Consider the following 22,231-nt stretch of genomic DNA (forward strand, 5'->3'; position numbering starts at 1 on the left):
TGTGTTGGCCTGGTTCTGGGTGAGCAGCAGAATGTTAGAGTTGGTGGGCTGGTTCGGAATTTGCTGGGGCAAGTTTTTTTTGCTGGGTTGGATTTGGGTGTGCTCGGGTATTTTGTCTATGCTGGGCTGGTTTTGGTTCTGTTGGGGCATGATGGGTACGCTGGGCTCTTTCTGGCTGTGCTGGGGCATGTTGGGTGTGCTCGGCTGGTTCTTAATCTGCTTGGCCATGTTGAGTCGGGTGGGTTTTTTCTGTGTCTGCTGGGGAATGTTGGTTTTGCTGGGCTTGTTCTGAGTGTGATAGATTATGTTGGTTATGCTTGACTTGTTCTGGCTGTCCTGTGGAATGTTGGGTATGCTGGTTTGTTTCTTGTTTTGCTACGGTATGTTGGGTATGCGCTGGGCTAGTTCTGGGTGTGCTGTGGTGTATTGGTTTTGCTGGGCTGTTTCTGGGTGTGCTGGGGCATGTTGAGTATGATGGACTAGTTCTGGGTCTGCTGGGGTATGTTGTGTATGCTGTGCTGGTTCTGTGTCTGCTGGGGCATGATGGGTAAGCAGGGCTGTTTCTGGCTGTGCTGGGGCATGTTGGGTTTGCTCGGCTGGTTCTTAATCTGCTGGGGCATGTTGGAAGTGTTGGGTTTGTTCTGGATTTGCTTGGCCATGTTGAGTAGGGTAGGCTTGTTCTGTGTTTGATGGATTATGTTGGTTATGCTTGACATGTTCTGGCTATGCTGGGGAACGTTGGGTATTCTGGGCTGGTTCATGTTTTGCTGGGGTATGTTGGGTATGCTGGGCTGCTTCTGGGTTTGCTGTGGTATATTGGGTTTGCTTGTCTGTTTCTGGGTGTGCTGAGGCATGTTGTGTATGGTGGGCATGTTCATGAATGAGCTGGTGCATGTTGGGTATGATGGGCTCGTTCTCGGTCTGCTGGGGTATGTTGGATGTGCTGGGCTGTTCTGTCTCTGCCTGGGAATTTTGTGTATGCTGGGCTAGTTCTGTGCGTGCTGGGGTATGTTTAGCATGCTGGGATGATTTGGCTGTGCTGGCGTACGTTAGCTATGCTCTGCTGTTTCTGGGTGTGCTGGGGCATGTTGTGTATGGTAGGCTAGTTCTGGGTGTGCTGGGGTATGTTGTGTTTGCTGGGTTGGTTCTGGGTCGGCTGGGGTATGTTGGATATGCTGGGCTGTTCTGTCTCTTCCTGGGAATTTTGTGTATGCTGGGCTAGATCTGGATGTGCTGGGGTATGTTGTGTATGCTGGGCTGGTTCGGGTGTGCTGGGGCATGTTGGGTATGATGGGCTAGTTCTGGGTCTGCTGGGGTATGTTGGGTATGCTGGGCTTGTTCTGGGTGATATGGGGCATGTTGGATTTGTTTGGCTCGATCTGGTTTGCTGGGGCATGTTGGATATGTTGAGATGGTTCTGTGTGTGCTGGAGTATGTTGGGTATGATGGGCTGGTTTTGAATGTGTTGGCACATGTTGTGTATGGTGGGCTCGTCCTTGGTGTGCTGGGGTATGTTGGATCTGATCGGCTGGTTCTGAGTGTGCCTGGGTATTTTGGGTGTGTTGGCCTGGTTCTGGGTGAGGAGCAGAATGTTGGGTTTGTTGGGCTGGTTCTGAATTTGCTGGGGCAAGTTGTGTTTGCTGGGCTGGATTTGGTTGTGCTCATGTATGTTGTCTATGCTGGGCTGGTTCTGGTTCTGCTGGGGTATGTTTAGCATGCTGGGATGATTTGGCTGTGCTGGCATACGTTAGCTATGCTCTGCTGTTTCTGGGTGTGCTGGGGCATGTTGTGTATGCTGGGCTAGTTCTGGGTCTGCAGGGGTATGTTGTGTTTGCTGGGTTGGTTCTGGGTCGGCTGGGGTATGTTGGATATGCTGGGCTGTTCTGTCTCTTCCTGGGCATTTTGTGTATGCTGGGCTAGATCTGGATGTGCTGGGGTATGTTTGGCATGCTGAGCTGCTTTGGCTGTGCTGTCGTACGCTTGCTATGCTGTGCTGGTTCTGGGTGTGCTGGGGTATGTTGTGCATGCTGGGTTGGTTCTGGATGTGCTGAACTCTGTTGGATATGCTGGGCTGGTTCTTGGTGTACTGGGTATGTTGGGTATGCTGAGCTTGTTCTGGGTGATATGGGGCACGTTGGATTTGTTTGGCTCGATCTGGTTTGCTGGGGCATGTTGGATATGTTGAGATGGTTCTGTGTGTGCTGGAGTATGTTGGGTATGATGGGCTGGTTTTGAATGTGTTGGCGCATGTTGTGTATGGTGGGCTCGTTCTTGGTGTGCTGGGGTATGTTGGGTCTGATCGGCTGGTTTTGTGTGTGCCTGAGTATTTTGGGTGTGTTGGCCTGGTTCTGGGTGAGGAGCAGAATGTTGGGTTTGTTGGGCTGGTTCTGAATTTGCTGGGGCAAGTTGTGTTTGCTGGGCTGGATTTGGTTGTGCTCATGTATGTTGTCTATGCTGGGCTGGTTCTGGTTCTGCTGGGGTTTGTTTGGTATGCTGGGCTTGTCTTGGTGTGCTGGGTTATTTTGTCTTTGCTGGACTGGTTGTGGGTGTGCTGTGATATGTTGGGTGTTCTGCGGTTCTTCTGGGCGTGCTGGGGAATGTCCAGTGTGGTGGAATGGTTCTGATTTTGCTGGGGTATGATGTGTATGCTGGGCTGTTTCTGGATCTGCTGGGGAATGTTGGGTGTGCTCGGCTTGTCCTTAATCTGCTGGGGCATGTTGGGAGTGTTGGGTTCGTTCTGGATTTGCTTGGCCATGTTGAGTCGGGTAGGCTTGTTCTGTCTCTGCTGGGGTATGTGGGTTTTGCTGGGCTTATTTTGGGTTTGATGGATTATGTTGGTTATGCTTGACTTTTTCTGGCTGTGCTGGGGAACATTTGGTATGCTGGGCTGCTTCTGGGTTTGCTGTTCTATATTGGGTTTGTAGGGCTGTTTCTGGGTGTGCTGTGGCATGTTGTGTGTATGGTGGGCCTGTTTCTGAATGTACTGGGGCATGTTGGGTATGATGGGCTAGTTCTGGGTTTGCTGGGGTATGTTGGATGTGCTGTGCTGTTCTGTCTCTGCCTGGGACTTTTGTGTAAGCTGGGATAGTTCTGTGTGTGCTGGGTTTATGTTTAGCACGCTGGGATGATTTGGCTGTGCTAGCGTACGTTTGCTATTTTCTGCTCTTCCTGGGTGTGCTGGAGTATGTTGGATATGCTGGGCTGGTTCTTGGTGTGCTTGATATGTTGTGTATGCTGTGCTTGTTCTGGGTGATAAGGGACATGTTGGATATGTTGGGCTGGTTCTGTGTGTGCTGGAGCATGTTGGTATGATTGGCTCATTCTGGGTGTACTGGGATATTTTGGGTATGCTGGACTGCTTCTCTGTATGCTAGGGCATGTTGTGTATGCTGGGCTTGTTCTTGGTGTGCTGGGGTATGTTGGGTCTGATCGGCTGGTTCTGAGTGTGCCTGGGCATGTTGGGTGTGTTGGCCTGGTTCTGGGTGAGGAGCAGAATGTTGGGTATGCTGGGCTGGTTCTGGATATGCTGGGCAATGTCACATTTTCTGTGCTCGTTGTGGGTATGATGGTGCTTGTTGGGTATGCTGGGCTGTTTCAAGATGTTCTGAGATATGTTGTGTATTCTGGCCTAGTTCTCGGTGTTTTGGGGTATATTGGTTATGCTAGGCTGGTTGTGGGTGTGCTGAGGCATGTTGTGTATGCTGAGCTGCTTAAGGATGTTCTGGTGTATGTTGTCTATGGTGGGCTGGCTTTGGTTGTGCTGGAGTTTGTTTGTTATGCAGGGCTGGTCTTGGTGTGCTGGGTTATGTTGTCTCTGCTGGATTGGTTCTGGGTGTGCTGGGATATGTCGAAAATGTTGGGCTGGTTCTCGGTGTGCTGGAGTACGTTGTCTGCTGGGCTGTGTCTGGGTGTGCTGTGGTATGTTGGGTATTCTGGGGTTCTTCTGGTGTGCTGGGGCATGTTCAGTGTGGTGTAATCTTTTTGATTTTGCTGGTGCACGTTGTGAAAGTGGGATGGTTCTGAATGTTTTGGGGCATGTTGTGCATGGTGGGCTGATTTGGCTCAGCTGGCCTACGTTTGCTATGCTGTGCTGTTTCTGGGTGTGCTGGTGTATGTTGTGTTTGCTGGGTTGGTTCTTAATCTGCTGGGGCATGTTGGAAGTGCTGGGTTAGTTCTGGATTTGCTTGGCCATGTTCAGTAGGGTGGGTTTTTTCTGTGTCTGCTGGGGTATGTTGGTTTTGCGGGGATTGTTCCGAGTGTGATAGATTATGTTGGTTATGCTTGACTTGTTCTGTCTGTCCTGCGAAATATTGGGTATGCTGGGATGTTTCTTGTTTTGCTAGGGTATGTTGGGTATGCTGGGCTAGTTCTGGGTCTGCTGGGGTATGTTGTGTATGCTGGGCTGGTTCGGATGTGCTGGGGCATGTTGGGTATGATGGGCTAGTTCTGGGTCTGCTGGGGTATGTGGTGTATGCTGGGCTGGTTCTGGGTCGGCTCTGGTATGTTGGATATGCTGGGCTGTTCTGTCTCTGCCTGGGAATTTTGTGTTTGCTGGGCTAGTTCTGGGTGTGCTGGGGTATGTTTGGCATGCTGGGATGCTTTGGCTGTGCTGGCGTATGTTTGCTATGCTGTGCTAGTTTTGGGTGTGCTGGGGTATGTTGTGCATGCTGGGTTGGTTCTGGATGTGCTGAACTCTGTTGGATATGCTGGGCTGGTTCTTGGTGTACTGGATATGTTGGATATGCTGGGCTGGTTTTGGGTGTGCTTGATATGTTGTGTATGCTGGGCTTGCTCTGGGAGATATGGGGTATGTTAGATATGTTTGGCTGGTTCTGGTTTGCTGGGGCATGTTGGATATGTCGGGAATGTTCTGTGTGTGCTGGAGCATGATGGGTATAATGGTCTCGTTCTGGGTGTACTGGGATATTTTGGGTATGCTGGACTGGTTCTCTGAATGCTGGTGCATGTTGGGTATGCTGGGCTCGTTCTTGTTGTGCTGGGATATGTTGGGTCTGATCGGCTGGTTCTGAGTGTGCCTGGGTATGTTGGGTGTGTTGGCCTGGTTCTGGGTGAGGAGCAGAATATTGGGTTTGCTGGGCTGCTTCTGAATTTGCTGGGGCAAGTTGTGTTTGCTGGGCTGGATTTTGGTGTGCTCGTGTATGTTGTCTATGCTGGGCTGGTTCTGGTTGTGCTGGGGTTTGTTTGGTATGCTGGGCTTGTTTTGGTGTGCTGGGTTATTTTGTCTTTGCTGGACTGGTTGTGGGTGTGCTGGGGTATGTTGTATATGTTGGGCTGGTTCTCGGTGTGCTGGAGTATGTTGTCTCTGCTGGGCTGTGTCTGGGTGTGCTGTGGTATGTTGGGTATTTTGTGGTTTTCCTGGGTGTGCTGGGGCATGTTCAGTGTGGTGGAATTGTTTTGATTTTGCTGGTTCACGTTGTGTATGGGGGGCTGATTCTGATTTTATTTGGGCATGTTGTGTATGGTGGGCTGGTTTTGAACATGCTGGGGCATGTTGGGTATGATGGGTTAGTTCTGGGTCTGCTGGGGTATGATGTGTATGCTGGGCTGCGTCTGGGTGTCAGGGGCATGATGGGTATGCTGGGCTGTTTCTGGCTCTGCTGGGGCATGTTGGGTGTTCTCGGCTGGGTCTTAATCTGCTGGGGCATGATGGGAGTGCTGGGTTAGTTCTGGATTTGCTTGGCCATGTTGAGTAGGGTGGGCTTGTTCTGTGTCTTCTGGGGCATGTTGGGAGTGCTGGGCTTGTTCTGGGTTTGATGCATTATGTTGGTAATGCTTGACTTGTGCTGGCTCTCCTGCGGAATGTTGGGTATGCTGGGCTTGTTCTGGATATGGTGGACAATGTCGCGTTGTCTGGGCTCGTTTTGGGTGTGACTGTGCTTGTTGGATATGCTGGGCTGTTTCATGATGTTCTGAGATATGTTGTGTATTCTGGCCTAGTTCTGCGTGTTTTGGGGTATGTTGGTTATGCTAGGCTGGTTGTGGGTGTGCTGAGGCATGTTGTGTATGCTGAGCTGCTTCAGGATGTTCTGGGGTATGTTGTCTATGCTGGGCTGGTTTTGGTTGTGCTGGAGTTTGTTTGTTATGCAGGGCTGGTCTTGGTGTGCTGGTTTATGTTGTCTGTGCTGGACTGGTTCTGGGTGTGCTGGGGGGTATGTTGGATATGTTGGGCTGGTTCTCGATGTGCTGGAGTACATTGTCTCTGCTACGCTGTGTCTGGGTGTGCTGTGGTATGTTGGGTATTCTGGGGTTCTTCTGGGTGTGCTGGCGTATGTTCAGTGTGGTGGAATGGTTCTGATTTTTTTGGGGCACATTGTGTATGGTGGGCTAGTTCTGAATGTGTTGGAGCATGTTGGGTATGATGGGCTAGTTCTGGGTCTGCTGGGGTATGTTGAGTATGCTGGGCTGGTTCTGGGTCTGCTGGGTCATGATGGGTATGCTGGGATGTTTCTGGCTGTGCTGGGGCATGTTGGGTGTGCTCGGCTGGTTCTTAATCTGCTGGGGCATGTTGGGAGTGTTGGGTTAGTTCTGGATTTGCTTGGCCATGTTGAGTAGGTAGGCTTGTTCTGTGTCTGCTGGGGTATGTTTGTTTTGCTGGGCTTGTTCTGGGTTTGATGGATTATGTTGGTTATGCTTGACTTTATCTGGCTATGCTGGGAAACGTTGGATATGCTGGGCTGGTTCTTGGTGTGCTTGATTTGCTGTGTATGCTGTGCTTGTTCTGGGTGATATGGGACATGTTGGATATATTTGGCTGGTTCTGGTTTGCTGGGGCATGTTGGATATGTTGGGATGGTTCTGTGTGTGCTGGAGCATGTTGGGTATGATTGGCTCATTCTGGGTGTACTGGGGTATGTTGGGTCTGCTCGGCTCGTTCTGAGTGTGCTGGGTATGTTGGGTGTATTGGCCTGGTTCTGGGTGGGGCGCAGAATGTTGGGTTTGCTGGGCTGGTTCTGAGTTTTCTGGGGTACGTTGTTTATGGTGGGCTGGTTCTGAATGTGATGGGGCATGTTGGGTATGATGGGCTAGTTCTGGGTCTGCTGGGGAATGTTGAGTATGCTGGGCTAAATCTGTGTGTGCTGGGGCATGTTTGGCATGCTGGGCTGAATTGGCTGTGCTGGTGAACATTTGCTATGCTGTGCTGTTTCTGGGTGTGCTGGGGTATGTTGTGTTTGCTGGGTTGGTTCTGGGTCTGCTGGGTCATGATGGGTATGCTGGGATGTTTCTGGCTCTGCTGGGGCATGTTGGGTGTGCTCGGCTGGTTCTTAATCTGCTGGGGCATATTGGGAGTGTTGGGTTAGTTCTGGATTTGCTTGGCCATGTTGAGTAGGGTAGGCTTGTTCTGTGTCTGCTGGGGTATGTTTGTTTTGCTGGGCTTGTTCTGGGTTTGATGGATTATGTTGGTTATGCTTGACTTTATCTGGCTGTGCTGGGAAACGTTGGGTATGCTGGGCTGTTTCTTGTTTTGATAGGGTATGTTGGGTATGCTGGGCTAGTTCTGGGTGTGCTGTGATATATTGGGTTTGCTGGCCTGTTTCTGGATGTGCTGGGGCATGTTGGGACTGATGGGCTAGTTCTGGGTCTGCTGGGGTATGTTTTGTATGCTGGGCTGTTCTGTCTCAGCCTGGGAATTTTGTGTATGCTGCGCTAGTTCTGGTTGTGCTGGGGTATGTTTGGCATGCTAGGCTGCTTTGGCTGTGCTGGCGCACGTTTTCTATGCTGTGCTGGTTCTGGGTGTGCTGGGGTATGTTTTGTATGCTGGGTTGGTTCTGGATGTGCTCAACTCTGTTGAATATGCTGGGCTGGTTCTTGGTGTACTGGGAATGTTGGGTATTCTGGGCTGATTCTGAGTGTGCTTGAAATGTTGTGCATGCTGTGCTTGTTCTGGGTGATATGGGGCATGTTGGATATGTTTGGCGTGTTCTGGTTTGCTGGGGCATGTTGGATATTTTGGGCTGGTTCTGTTTGTGGTGGAGCATGTTGGGTATGAAGGGCTTGTTCTGGGTGTACTGGGGTATGTTGGGTATGCTCGGCTGGTTCTGAGTGTGCCTGGGTATGTTGGGTGTGTTAGCCTGGTTCTGGATGAGCAGCAGAATATTGGGTTTGCTGTGCTGTTTCTGAATTTGCTGGGGCAAGTTGTGTTTGCTGGGCTGGATTTGGGTGTGCTCGGGTATGTTGTCTATGCTGGGCTGGTTTTGGTTCTGCTGGGGTTTGTTTGGTATGTTGGTCTTGCCTTGGTCTGCTGGGTTATTTTGTCTTTGCTGGACTGGTTGTGGGTGTGCTGGGGTATGTTATATATGTTGGGCTGGTTCTCGATGTGCTGGAGTATGTTGTCTCTGCTGGGCTGGGTCTGGGTGTGCTGTGGTATGTTCAGAGTGGTGGAATGTTCTGATTTTGCTGGGGCACGTTGTGTATGGTGGGCTGGTTCTGAATGTGCTGGGGTTTGTTGGGTATGATGGGCTAGCTCTTTGTCTGCTGGGGCATGTTGGGTGTGCTCAGCTGGTTTTAATCTGGTGGGGCATGTTGCGAGTGCTGGGTTAGTTCTGGATTTGCTTGGCCATGTTGATTAGGGTGGGCTTGTTCTGTGTCTGCTGGGGTATGTTGGTTCTGCTGGGCTTGTTCTGGGTGTCCTGGGTTATGTTGGTTATGCATGACTTTTTGTGGCTGTGCTGGGGGTTGTTGGGTATCCTGGGCTGGTTCTGGTTGTGCTGTGGTGTGTTGAGTTTGCTGGGCTGGTTCTGGATGTGCTGGGGCATGTTGTGTATGCTGGCCTGGTGCTGTGTGTACTGGGGCATGTTGGATATGCTGGTCTTGTTCTGGATATGCTGGGCTATATTGGGTTTTCTCGGCTCATTTTGGTTGTGATGGTGCTTGTTGGGTATGCTGGGCTGTTGCATGATTTGCTGGGATATGTCCGGTATGCTGGGCTAGTTCTTGGTGTGCTGGGGTATTTTTGCTATGCTGTGCTGGTTCTAGGTTTGCTGGGGTATATTGTGTTTGCTGGGTTGCTTGTGGATATGCTGGGCTCTGTTGGATATGCTGGGCTTGTTCTGGGTGTTCTGGGGTATGTTGGGTATGCTAGGCTGGTTTTCTGTGTGCTGAGGCATTTTGGGTATGCTCGGCTGGTTCACAACGTTCTGGGGTATGTTGGATATGCTGGGCTGCTCTGTCTCTGCTGGGGTATTTGTGTATGCTGCACTCGTTCTGGGTGTGCTGGGGCATGTTGTTTATGCTCAGCTGGTTCTGGGTGTGCTGGAGCATGTTGGGTAACTGGGCTAATTCTGGGTGTGTTGGGGTATGTTTGCATTGCTGGGCTGGTTTGGCTGTGCTGTCGTATGTTTGCTATGCTGTACTGGTTCTGGGTGTGCTGGGGTATGTTGTGTATGCTGGGTTCGTTCTGGATGTGCTGGGCAATGTTGGATATGCTGGGCTGGTTCTTGTTGTACTGGGGTATGTTGGGTATGCTGGGCTTGTTCTGGTTGAGATGGGGCATGTTGGATATGTTTGGCTGGTTCTGTGTTGCTGGGGAATGTTGGATATGTTGGGCTGGTTCTGTATGTGCTGGGGCATGTTGGGTATGCTAGTCTGGATCTGGGTGTGCTCAGGTATGTTGTCTGTGCTGGGCTGGTTCTGGTTGTGCTGCGGTATGTTCGGTATGCTGGGCTGGTCTTTGTATGCTGGGTTATGTTGTCTTTTCTGGGCTGGTCCTGGGTTTGCTGGGCTATGTTGGGTATTCTAGACTTGTTCTGGGTGTGCTGGGTCATGTTTCGTATGCTTGGCTGGTTCTAAATGTGCTGGGGCATGTTGGGTATGATGGGCTAGTTCTGTGTCTGCTGGGGCATGTTGGTATGCTGGGCTGGTTCTGAATATGCTGGGGCATGTTGGATATGGTGGGCTGTTTCCAGCTGTGCTGGGGCATGTTGGGTGTGCTCGGCTGGTTCTTAATCTGCTGGATCATGTTGGGAGTGGTGGGCTTGTTCTGGATTTGCTTGGCCATTTTGTATAGGGTGAGCTTGTTCTGAGTCTGCTGGTGTATGTTGGTTATGCTGGGCTTGTTCTGGGTATGCTGGGTTATGTTGGTTATGCTTGACTTGTTCTGGCTGTGCTGGGGAAAGTTGGGTATGCTGAGCTGGTTCTTGTTTTGCTGGGGAATGTTGGGCATGCTGGGCTGGTTCTTGTTTTGCTGGAGTATGTTGGGTATGTTGGGCTGGTTCTGGGTGTGCTGTGATATGTGGTTTTCTGGGTGTGCTGGCGCATGTTTTGTATGCTGGGCTGGTTCTGGCTGCGCTGGGCATTTTGGGTATGCTTGGCTGGTTCTGGTTGTGCTGTGACATGTCAGGTATTTTGGGCTGGCTCTGAGTTTGCAGAGACATTTTGGGTCTGCTGGGCTGGTTCTGGCTGTGCTGGGGTGTGTTGGGTGTGCTGGGCTCTTTCTGGCAGTGCTGGGGAATGTTGGGTAGGATCTGGGTGTGCTGGGGCATGTTGGGTATGCTGGGCTAGTTCTGGCTGTGCTGTTGTATTTTGGGTCTACTCGTCTGCTTCTGGGTTTGCTGGGATATGTTGGCTATGCTGGTCTTCTGGGTATGTTGGGGTATTTTGGGTATTCTGGGCTGCTTCAGGATCTGCTGGGGTATGTTGGATATGCTGGGCTGGTTCTGGCTGTGCTGGGGCATGTTGGGTATACTGGGCTGGTTCTTGGTTTGATGGGGTATGTTGGGTATGTTGGCTGTTTGGCTGTGTTCGGGTTAGTTGAATGGGCGGGGATTGCTGTTAGTGATTTGCTGTTGGTTGGTAGATTGGATTTGTTAGGTAGGTTGTGTGTGGTTGCATCTGTTGGCTGGCTGAAAGTTGTTCAGAGGATTGGATGAGTTGGCGATGGTTTGGTGATTTGTGGTGGGTTGACTTGGGTTGGGAGTGGTTCGGTTGGTTGAGGTGGGTTAACACGCATTGGGTTGGTTGGGTAGTTGGATGTTGTTTGGGTGGGTTGCGTGAGTTGACATGGGTTTGATAGGTTGGAGATGATTGGGTAAATTAAGGGTGGGTTGATATGCATTGCGGGTGGTTAGGTCGGTTGAGGGTGGTTGGATGGTTTTTTCTTTAACTGAGGTGTTTTATTCAGTGATTGCACAAGGTCACAATTATACACTAATGCAGGACCTTTGCACACATTGTGGAGGTTCAGATTATAGCTCTGTCATTACCATCCAGCCTGCCGGTTCTGCTCAGCCCTCAGTTGTGTTGGAGTTGGAACATGGGACTTTTCTCCTTTGCTGTCTCCCATACCTGCTCAACTAAAGTTGGCGCGGTTGGTATAACAGTTAGTGCATGTTTTTATAGCGCCAGTGATCAGGACCAAACTTGTGTTTGGATCCCACGTTGTCTGTAAGGAGTTTGTATGTTCTCCCCGTGTCTGTGTGGGTTTTCCTTGGGGGGTACGGATTTTTCCCACCATTCAAAATGTACCAGGGTGTAAGTTTAATGAGGTGTAAATTGGTTGGCACGGACTCGTAGGGCCAAAATGGCCTGCTACTGTAGTTGGTCTAAATTTTTTAAATTTAATTTAAAAAAAGTACAATTTTCCTTCCACTGCAGATGGGTCTTTATCTATGAGAAGGGCTATCAGTCCATGGACTCCATCACCAGCTCCATCTCTGTGAAAGTGAAGGGCTTTGGCTTCACCAACCTCTCCACAGTTGGTCCCAGAGTGCTGGATGGAGTTGACTACACCTTCCCATCACAGGTAAGCATAGCAAATAGAAGTCTTTGGTGCTCCCTTTCCAGCCTGCTCACATCCTGACATGGAGAAAAGATCCCAGAGGAGGAACCTGGGAGTCAGGTTCAGATTCCAGACCTTGAGCACCTGACACACCAACAACTGGAATCATACAGCTCCAATGGCTTGGCTTGATCAGTAAGAGTGATACAGATAGAGGCACCAGAGAAGGAAAGCTCAAGTGGAGCTGCCAGGGTGTGAGTGGCCCAGTGTCAGAGTGGGATTTTGAGGCTTTGGCAAGCAGAGGCTGAGCTGCTGGTGCTGGATTTGAGGTAAAGTAAGGACAACATTGTTGAGGAACAAAATGATTCAGCAAGGAGGCGCAGGAAAGGGCAGATTTTTCTAACTTCTTTTCCTATATTTCAGATAGTGGAAATGGCAGCCAGGGCCGGGACCTGCTGTTTTTGCAGAATGTGGGTTGCCGGGGAAGCCAGCACTATCCTTGATGACCTAATCTGTAAAAAGTGCATCCAGCTGCAGCTCTTCACAGACTTTGCCAGGGAAATGATGCTAGAGACGGATGAACTCTGGATCAATTAGAAGGCTGGGGGGGTGGGGGGGGAGGGGTTACAGTGATGGAATCTCACCAAGGAGGCAGGAAGGAGGTAACTGAGTGACAGTCAGGAGAGGGAAAGAGAAAAGACCGGGTACTCCAATGGTCGATCCCCACAATAGCACTTTTACTGTTTCGGATATTGTTGATGGGGATAACCTACCAGAGAAAAAATATGGCAGTCTGGTCTTTGGCACAGAGTTTGACCCTCTGGCTAAGAAAGAGAGAGAGAGGAGGTGCAGGTGAGCTGTAGTGACAGGGGATTCAACAGAAAAAGAGGTTCTGTGGAAGAGTTTGAGAATCCTGAATGATATTTTTCCTCACAGGTGCCAGGGTCCAGGATCTCACATCAAGTTCACACCTCTCATGAGGTGGGGGGGGGGAGCGGGTGGTGAGAGCCAGATGTCATGTTCCATGTAAGGACCAATGACATGGGTAGGAACAGTGATGAGTTCTGCAAAGATAAATTTGCAGTTGTAGGTTATTGAGGGTGTAGGTCAATTGTGTGTAATTGGGTGGCACGGGCTCCTGGACCAATAGAGCCTGATATCCAGGCTGTATGTCTAAGTTCAGGGAGTTATGTGTGAAGCTGAAGAACAGGACCTCCAGGGTTGTGATCTCAGGGTTGCTACCTGTGCCAAGTGCCAGCGAGCTTAGAAATAGCAGATTAACACTTGGCTAAATATGTGATGCAGGAGGGAGGACTTTAGATTTCTGGATCATTGGGCTCTCTTCCAGGGAAGGTGAGAAGGTTTGCATCTGAATTGGAGGTGGATTATTATTTTTTTTGGGAAAGTTTGCTGGTGCTGGTGTGGTTGGTGGGGAAATGTGGGGTGGGTGGGGGGTGGTTTAGAAAAGATTTGCAGGCCTATGGGAACCAGAATGCCAAAGCAGATAGTGGAGCAGAGGAGGAAACAGATCTATCATCATAAAGATAGAAATCAAAGGGTTGAACATGGTGGGAATGTTCAATGCAAGGAGTATTGGAGGAGAGGCAGATGACATTGTGGCCATTTGTCAAAAATGGTTGCAGGAGGGGCAGGACTGACAGCTCAATGTTCCAGGCACCCGTTGCTTCTGGTGCCATAGAACGAGGGGGATGAAGGAGGAGGAGTGGCATTGCTCATCAAGGAAAGTATCACAGCTGTACTCAGGCAGGACTGGCCAGAGGGCTCGTCTACTAAGATATGGGTGGAGCTGAGGAACAGGAAAGGTATGACCACATTCACGGGGTGGTATTATAGACTGCCCATCGTCAACAAGAATTGGAGGAACAAATCTGTAGAGAGAGCGCAAACAGCTGCAGGAAACATAAGGTTGTGATCATAGGGTCTTTTAACTTTCCACATATTGACTTGGATTCCCATACTGTAAAAGGGCTAGATGGCTTGGAGTTTATCAAATGTGTTCAGTAAAGTTTTCTAAATATATCAAGGTACCAACTGGATCTCTGATTAGGGAACGAGACAGGACAGGTGACAGAAGTATGCGCATAGGAACATTTTGGGTCCAGTAACCATGACGCCATTAGTTTCAGAATAATTATGGATATAGATAGATCTGGTCCTCGGATTGAGGAAAAGAGAAAGGATCCAGAAAATGTGGACTGGGCTGGGTTGTTTTCTGGCAAGGCAAACATTTGTATGGTCCTGCAATGATTGACGGTAAAGTTTACAGGCAAAGAGAACCTTGGGTTTTGAGGGGTATTGAGGATCTGGTTAAGAAGTTTATAGCAGGTACAGGCAACAAGGAGCAAATGAGGTTCATGAGGAGTATAAAAAAATGCATGAAAAAATCAAAGGGAAATCAGGAGGGCTTGGCAGACAATGTGAAGAAAAATCCTCAGGGCTTCACGTATTCTAACGGACAAAATTATTCCTTTTGTAGATCAGAGTGGTCTGCTCTGCCTGGAGCCAGAAGTGATGGAAAGATGTTAAATGTATTTGTTAAATGCATCTGTATTTACTCAGGAAATTGGCAGTTTAGGGAAGAGAGGCAAACAATCATTGTGGAAATGGAACCGAGACAGATTTAAAGAGGAAGAGATGCTTGCTGTCTTAAAGCAAATAAAGATGGACAAATCCCCAGGACCTGGCAAGGAATTACCTCAGACCTTGAGGGAAGCTACTGCAGACATATTTAAAATGTTCTTAGTCTCAGGTGAGGTATGTAGGCTTAGAGGGTTTCTCATGTTGTCCCATGGTTATGAAAAAGTCTCCAAAAATAAGTTATTGGAAGATATTCTAAAATATCGGATATACAAGCATTTGGATGGTCAGGGACTGATCAGGGTTAGCCAACAGTTTTGTGCATGGTAGGTTGTATTTTACAAACCTTATGAAGTTTTTTGAGGAGATTACCAGGAAAGTTGATGAAGGAAAGGCTGTGGATGGACTCTAGTAAGGCCTTTGACAAGGTCCCACATGGATGTTTAGACAGGAAGGTTCAGTTATTCAGAATTCATGGGGATGTAATCAACCGGACTTGACATTGGCTATGTGGGAGAAGACAGAGAGTAGTGGTGGAAGATTGCTTCTCAGACTGGAGGCCTGTGATTAGTGGTGTTCCTCAGGAAACGATGCTGGGTCCATTGGTGTTTGTTGTCTATCTCAATGATCTGGATGATAATGTGGTAAATTGGATCAGCAAGTTTGCAGATGACACTAAGATCGGAGGTGTTAAGGACAGCAAAGATTTCAAAACTTGCAGAGGTTCTGGACCAGCTGGAAAAATGGGCTGAAAATTGGCGGATGGAATTTAATGCAGACAAGAGTAAGGTGCTGCATTTTGGAAGGACCAACCAAGGTAGAACATACACAGTAAATGGTAGGGCACTGAGTCTGGTTCAGTGCACTAAGCAGGTCACACAGCATCCATGGAAGTCAAAGACAGTTGATGTTATGGGCCTGAGCCCTTCACAGGTAAGTTGAAATTCAGGCAGACGTCCGATAAAAGGGAGAAGGGGAGGGGGAGGTGTACCGACTAACAGGTAATAGGTGAATACAAGTGGGAGGAGGAAGAGAACAAAAATGCTGAGAAGAGAAGGGGAGAGAGCACAGGGTGAAGAAAAATACTGATCTGATAGGAGAAGAAAGAGTTGAGGGTGAGGAGATTGAGAGAGGGGTTTAACAGAAATTGGAGGAATCAATATTAATGCCGTGAAATAGTAAATGGTAGGGCTCTGTGGAGTGGAGTAGAATAGGGGTTTAGGGAATATTAATACACAATTCCCTGAAAGTGTGGTTATAGGTAGTTATGTCATCTGACTGCATCTGTACAACCAGGCAAAACAGCTTTTAGCAAGTTGGTCTTCATAACTCAAAGCATTTATATATGAATTGGGATGTTGTTGTAAATTCTACTTGGTTCAGCTGGGAGTCGGAGGAGGAGCTTGTAGAGAGTTGGACTGTGAGTCAGAGGAGGAGGAGCTTGATGAAAGAGAGGAAAAGGTAAGCTATAAAAGTCGGGGGCTTACCGGGGCTTGGGCCTACTTGGTTTGGCTGGGAGTCGGAGGAGGAGGAGCTTGGAGAGAGTCGGGCTGTGAATCAGAGGTGGAGGAGCTTGCTGAAAGTGACAGGGTTAATTGGTCAAGGGGCTAATAAAAGGAGAGAAAGGGGAGGGAGCGGTCAGCGAGGAGTGGCTCAGTGAGTGAGTGGAGCAGTGAAGGAGTGAGACTTCCTGGCTTTGGCTTATCAGGCTTCGGCGAAAGCAGACAAGGATAAAAAGTAAGCTGAGTTTTTTGCCTTCGTATTCAGAGTCATGCCAATAGGGTTAGTGCTCTGTACTGGGTGTCAGATGTGGGAACAATGGGTGACCTCCACCCTCCCAAATGGCCACATCTGCACCAGGTGTACCGAGATGTAGTTACTAAGGGAGCGAATTAGGGATACGGAGTTGCAGATTGATGACTTGCGGCTTGTAAGGGAGTGTGAGGAGTTAATTGACTCAACTTTCAAGGTGATAAATACTCCAGAACCCGTGCCAGGTAAGTGGGAAACCGTCGGGGGGGGAAAGAAAAAAGCGAGAAAAACGGAGAGCACACCACTGACTATCCCACTCAGCAACAGTTATGTTGTGTTGGATTCTGTTGAGGGAGATGACTGGACAGAAGATGGCCATGGCACCAGGTCAATGGCAATGAGCCTGGCAGAGTGGTGCAAAAGAAAAGGAAAAGGAGAAATGCAGTAGTTATTAGGGACTCTATTGTCAGGGGTACGGACAGGAGGTTCTGTGAGCCAGATAAGTATACTTGCAAAAAGTATACTCCCTGGTGCAAGGGTACAAGATCTCACAAATCGGGTCCAAAATATTCTGAGAGGAGAGGGAGAGCAGCCTGATGTCTTGGTACATGTGGGTACAAACGACATTGAAAAGAAAAGGGAGGAGATAATGAAAAGGTGTTACAGTGAGCTGGGACAAAAGCTGAAAGACAGGAACGCTAGGGTGGTGATCTCGGGATTACTACCTGTTCCAGATGCAAGTGATGAAAAGAATGTAAGGATAAGGAAAATGAATGTGTGGCTGAGGTGCTGGTGTACAAGGCAAGGATTTGGCTTCTTGGATCACTGGGATCTCTTTTGGGGAAGGCATGATCTTTACAAGAGGGATGGGTTGCACCTAAATCTAAAAGGTGTCAACATTTTGGCAAGTATGTTTGGTACAGCAGTGGGGAAAGGTTTAAACTAATTTGGCAGGGGTATGGGAACCAGAGTGATAGGAAAAAGGGTAGGGAAGATAAAGTAATGGCCAGGAAAAGTAAAATAGGAAAAGTAATGTTGAGAGGAGAAAGTAAAAAAATCAGATAGTGCAGTGAGTTTTCGGGTCAATTATCTTTCTTTGGCTTGGCTTCGCGGATGAAGATTTATGGAGGGGTAAATGTCCACGTCAGCTGCAGGCTCGTTTGTGGCTGACAAGTCCGATGCGGGACAGGCAGACACGGTTGCAGGGGAAAATTTGTTGGTTGGGGTTGGGTGTTGGGTTTTTCCTCCTTTGTCTTTTGTCAATGAGGTGGGCTCTACGGTCTTCTTCAAAGGAGGTTGCTGCCCGCCGAACTGTGAGGCGCCAAGATGCACGGTTTGAGGCGATATCAGCCCACTGGCGGTGGTCAATGTGGCAGGCACCAAGAGATTTCTTTAGGCAGTCCTTGTACCTCTTCTTTGGTGCACCTCTGTCACGGTGGCCAGTGGAGAGCTCGCCATATAACACGATCTTGGGAAGGCGATGGTCCTCCATTCTGGAGACATGACCTACCCAGCGCAGTTGGATCTTCAACAGCGTGGATTCGATGCTGTCTGCCTCTGCCATCTCGAGTACTTCGATGTTTTGTGTAGTCTTCCAAAGGCGCTATTTGTCTTGGCGAGTCTGTTGTCTATCTCGTTGTCGATCCTTGCATCTGATGAAATGGTGCAGCCGAGATAGGTAAACTGGTTGACCGTTTTGAGTTTTGTGTGCCCGATGGAGATGTGGGGTGGCTGATAGTCATGGTGGGGAGCTGGCTGATGGAGGACCTCAGTTTTCTTCAGGCTGACTTCCTGGCCAAACATTTTGGCAGTTTCCGCAAAACAGGACGTCAAGCGCTGAAGAGCTGGCTCTGAATGGGCAACTAAGTATAGTGTTAAGAAAATTACAAAGAAAAATAGTGGGCAGAAAAATCAAAAGAAAAGGTTACAGAAGTCACTAGATATTAAAAGGACAAAGAGCATAAGGGCACTTTATCTGAATGCTCGCAGTATTAGAAATAAGGTTAGTGAACTTGAGGTGCAAATCGGTACCCATGCCTATGATTTGGTAGCCATCACGGAAACATGGCTACAAGGTGACCCTAAATGGGAATTAAACTTTCAAGGGTATCAGGTGGTGCAAAGAGATAGACAGGATGGTAAGGGAGGTGGAGTTGCACTCTTAATCAAAGATGAGCTCCAGGCAGTAGTGAGGAATGATATAAGATCTAAAGAGCATAATGTTGAGTCCATTTGGGTAGAGATAAAGAATAACAAAGGGAAAAAATTATTGGTGGGTGTTATCTATCGCCCACCATATAACAATAGTTTAGTGGCACAGGAAATAAATAGAGAGATAAGTGAGGCATGTAATAATGATATGGCAGTCGTCATGGGGGACTTTAACTTCCACATAGATTGGGAAAATCAAGTTGGTCGTGGGAGTCTGGAAGAGGACTTCATAGAATGCATCCGCGATAGCTTTCTTGAGCAGCATGTTAAGGAACCCACAAGAGAAAATGCTCTCCTGGATCTTGTGCAATGAGATAGGTAGAGTAAATGATGTAATAGTCAGAGACCATCTGGGAAATAGCGATCATAGTATGATTGAATTTCTCATTCAGATAGAAGGGGAAATAGTTAGATCTAAAACTAATATATTATGCTTAAACAGGGGTGACTACCATAGGATGAGGGAGGAATTGGGCAGAGTAGACTGGGAGCACAGGCTAATAGATGAAACAGTTGAGGAACAGTGGAAGATTTTCAAAGAAATATTTTGTAATGCTCAACAAAAATATATTCCGGTTAGGAAAAAGGGCAGCAAGGGAGGGAAAAATCAACCGTGGTTAACAAAGGAAATAAAGGAGAGTCTAAAATTGAAGGCGCAGGTGTACAAAGCTGCAAAGAGCAGTGGGAAACTGGAAGATTGGGAAAACTTTAAGCGACAACAAGGGGTTACAAAACAGGTGATAAGAAATGGGAAAAAGGATTATGAAAGTAAATTGGCACAAAATATAAAAACAGAAAGCAAAAAATTTTATAAATATATAAAACGGAAGAGGGTGGACAGAGTTAACATAGAACCCTTGGAGGATGAGAAAGGAAAACTGGTAGCAAAAAATGAGGAAATGGCTGAGGCATTAAACAAATATTTTGTGTCAGTCTTCATGGTGGAAGACACGTCCAGCATGCCCAAGTACAGAGTTAAGGATGTGAATGTTGGGGAGAGCCTTGAAAAATAGTTGTTACAAAGGAAGTAGTGATGGAGAAACTAATGGGACTAAAGCAAGACAAAATCACCTGGTCCTGATGATATGCATCCAAGGGTTCTGAAGGAAATGGCAGAAGTTATAGTTGATGCATTGGTGGTCATATACCAAAATTCTGTGGATTCTGGGCAGGTCCCGGCAGACTGGAAGACAGCAAATGTCACGCCACTTTTTAAGAAAGGATGTAGGCAGAAGACTTGAAATTATTGGCCAATTAGCTTGACATCTGTGGTTGGAAAAATGCTTGAAGCCGTCATTAAAGATGAAATAGTGAAACTTTTGGAACGTAAGGGTTCAATCAGGCAGACGCAGGATGGTTTTAGAAAGGGAAGATCTTGTTTGACAAACTTGTTAGGATTCTTTGAGGATATAATGGGTGCGGTGGATAGAGGGGAACAGGTTGGTGTTGTACAATTGGATTTCCAGAAAGCGTTTGATAAGGTGCCGCACAAGAGACTTCTCAGTAAGTTACAGGAAAGTGGAGTCCGGGGAAGTATATTGGCCTGGATTGAAAATTGGTTGTCTGACAGGAGGCAGAGAATCGGGATAAATGGGAGTTTTTCAGGTTGGCAGAAAGTGGTAAGTGTGGTGCCGCAGGGGTCAGTGTTTGGCCCACAACTGTTCATCATTTACATTGATGACTTGGAGAAGGGGACAAAATGGGGTGTAGCCAAGTTTGCGCATGACACCAAATTGAGTGGAAGAACAAATTGTAATGAGGATGTGGAGAGTCTGCAGAAGGATATAGTTAAGCTGGATGAGTGGGCAAAGGTCTGGCAGATGGAGTACAATGTTAGTAAGTGTGAGGTTATCCACTTTGGCAAGAAAAATAAAAGAGCTGAATATTATTTAAAGGGTGAAAAACTACAGCATGCTGTTGTGCAGAGGGACTTGGGAGTACTTGTGCATGAATTGCAAAAAGTTAGGTTGCAGGTGCAGCAGGTTATTAAGAAGGCAAATGGAATGTTGGCCTTCATCGCTAGAGGAATTGAATTCAGGAGTAGGGAGGTAATGTTGCAACTGTATAGGTTACTCGTGAGACCGCACCTGGAGTACTGTGTGCAGTTCTGGTCTCCATATTTGAGGAAGGATATACTGGCTTTGGAGATGGTCCAGAGGAAGTTTACCAGGTTGATCCTTGGGATGAAGGGGTTGACTTATGATGAAAGATTAAATCGTCTAGGATTGTATTCGCTCAAGTTCAGAAGAATGAGAGGAGATCTTATAGAAACATATAGGATTATGAAGGGTATGGATAGGATAGATGTAGGAAGGTTTTTTGAGCTGGCCTGGGAAACTAAAACGAGAGGACACAGTCTCAAGATTTGGGGGAGTAGATTTAGGACAGAGATGAGGAAAAATAGTTTTTCCCAGAGAATAGTGAATGTTTGGAATTCTCTAACCAGGGAAGTGGTTGAGGCTGCCTCATTAAATATATTTAAAATTCAGTTAGATAAATTTTTACATGATAGAGGAATTAGGGGATATGGGGAGAAGGCAGGTAGGTGGAGTTAGGTCATAAATTAGATCAGCCATGATCGTATTGAATGGCGGAGCAGGCTCGATGGGCCATTTTTGGCCTACTTCTGTTCCTACTTCCTATGTTCCTATGTTCCTATTGTATGAGACCACATCTGGATTGTTGCATGCAGTTTTGGTCCATTAGATTACAAGTCAATGAAGCAGAAATAGGCTATTCAGCCTATTGAGTCTGTCCCATCATTTAATCATGATCTGATCTATTTTCCCAGTCAGTCTCACTGCCCGGACTTCTCCCCATAACTCTGATGCCCTGTCTAAGCCTAGTCATCTAACTACAGGAAAAATGTCAATAAAAAATTTACACTGAATACAGGAGTTGAAATGTTATGGAGAAGTAATGCAAAACATTGGTGAGACCAAATTTGGCGAATTGTGGTCACCTACCGACAGGATTTTTATCAATAAGATTGAAAAAGTGCAGGGAAGATTTACTAGGATTTTGCCTGGAGTTCAGGAACTGAGGTACTGGGAAAGGTTAAACGGATGAGGACTTCATTCACTGGTGCATAGAAGAATGAGGGGAGATTTGATAGAGGTATTTAAAAATTATGAGTGGGATTGGCAGAGTAAATATAGATAGGTTTTTTCAACTGAGGGTAGGTGAGATACAAACCAGAGGACATTAAGGGTTTGTAAAAGGAGAAGTTTAGGGGGAACATTTGCAGGACTTTTTCCATACAGAGAGTTGGGGGGGGGGGGGTGGGGTGTGGAACAAGCTGAAGTGGTGAATGTGGGTTCAATTTTAAATTTAAAAAGAATTTGGACAGGTACATGGATGGGAGTGGTATGGAGTGATATAGACTGGGTGCAGGTCAGTGGGATTAAGCACAGATAGAAGGGATGAAGGGCCCATTTCCTCTGCTGTGGTGCTCTATGGTTCTCTTATGGGTGTGCACAGTAGTCCTGAGAAACGCTGTTTTGCCTGGTTGTACAGATGCAGTCAGATGACAATATACTTGAAAGATCTTGGCCCATGACTGGTCACTTATTTATATTTCCATCCTTAGGGATCGGACTCCTTTGTTATCATGACCAATTACATTATTACTCCAAAGCAGTCCATGAATTTCTGCACACAGGTAAGTTCTTATTGGTACTGAATATTTTCCTGGCTGGTGTGGCCCACCATTACCATTTCCCCCCCGCCCCCACCTCATATTGATTCCAACACATGTGGGATTTGATTCACGGCACTGGATAGGTTGGAGGTACATATCAGCCCAACCTCCCACATATTCCATTTATGTCCAAGATTTGTGCTGGTTCCTTCCTAAAATCTACTGGGGTGTCATTCTGGTACCTGGATCCTGACCTTATCCACACACTCACCACAAAAGCAAGCTAATTTTTTTCC

General features: G+C 47.7%; 1 protein-coding gene across 8 annotated transcripts in view; it reads left to right on the top strand.

The window, feature by feature from the left end:
- p2rx1 (purinergic receptor P2X, ligand-gated ion channel, 1) overlaps positions 1 to 22,231 on the top strand; it is a 138,156-nt gene that overhangs the window by 67,553 nt on the left and 48,372 nt on the right. For 5 of the 8 annotated variants that reach the window (XM_069885007.1, XM_069885006.1, XM_069885008.1 and 2 more), the window contains 2 exons: positions 11,611 to 11,758; positions 21,885 to 21,956. In XM_069885007.1, coding sequence (XP_069741108.1) covers positions 11,645 to 11,758; positions 21,885 to 21,956 — 186 coding nt within the window. In that variant the 5' untranslated portion in view covers positions 11,611 to 11,644. Of the gene's footprint in view, positions 1 to 5,834; positions 5,975 to 11,161; positions 11,324 to 11,610; positions 11,759 to 21,884; positions 21,957 to 22,231 lie in introns of those variants that run through there. The other 3 variants (XM_069885004.1, XM_069885009.1, XM_069885005.1) reach the window with 3 other exon arrangements.

Source organism: Narcine bancroftii, chromosome 6 (genome assembly GCF_036971445.1).
Source record: "Narcine bancroftii isolate sNarBan1 chromosome 6, sNarBan1.hap1, whole genome shotgun sequence".
Classification (NCBI taxonomy): domain Eukaryota; kingdom Metazoa; phylum Chordata; class Chondrichthyes; order Torpediniformes; family Narcinidae; genus Narcine; species Narcine bancroftii.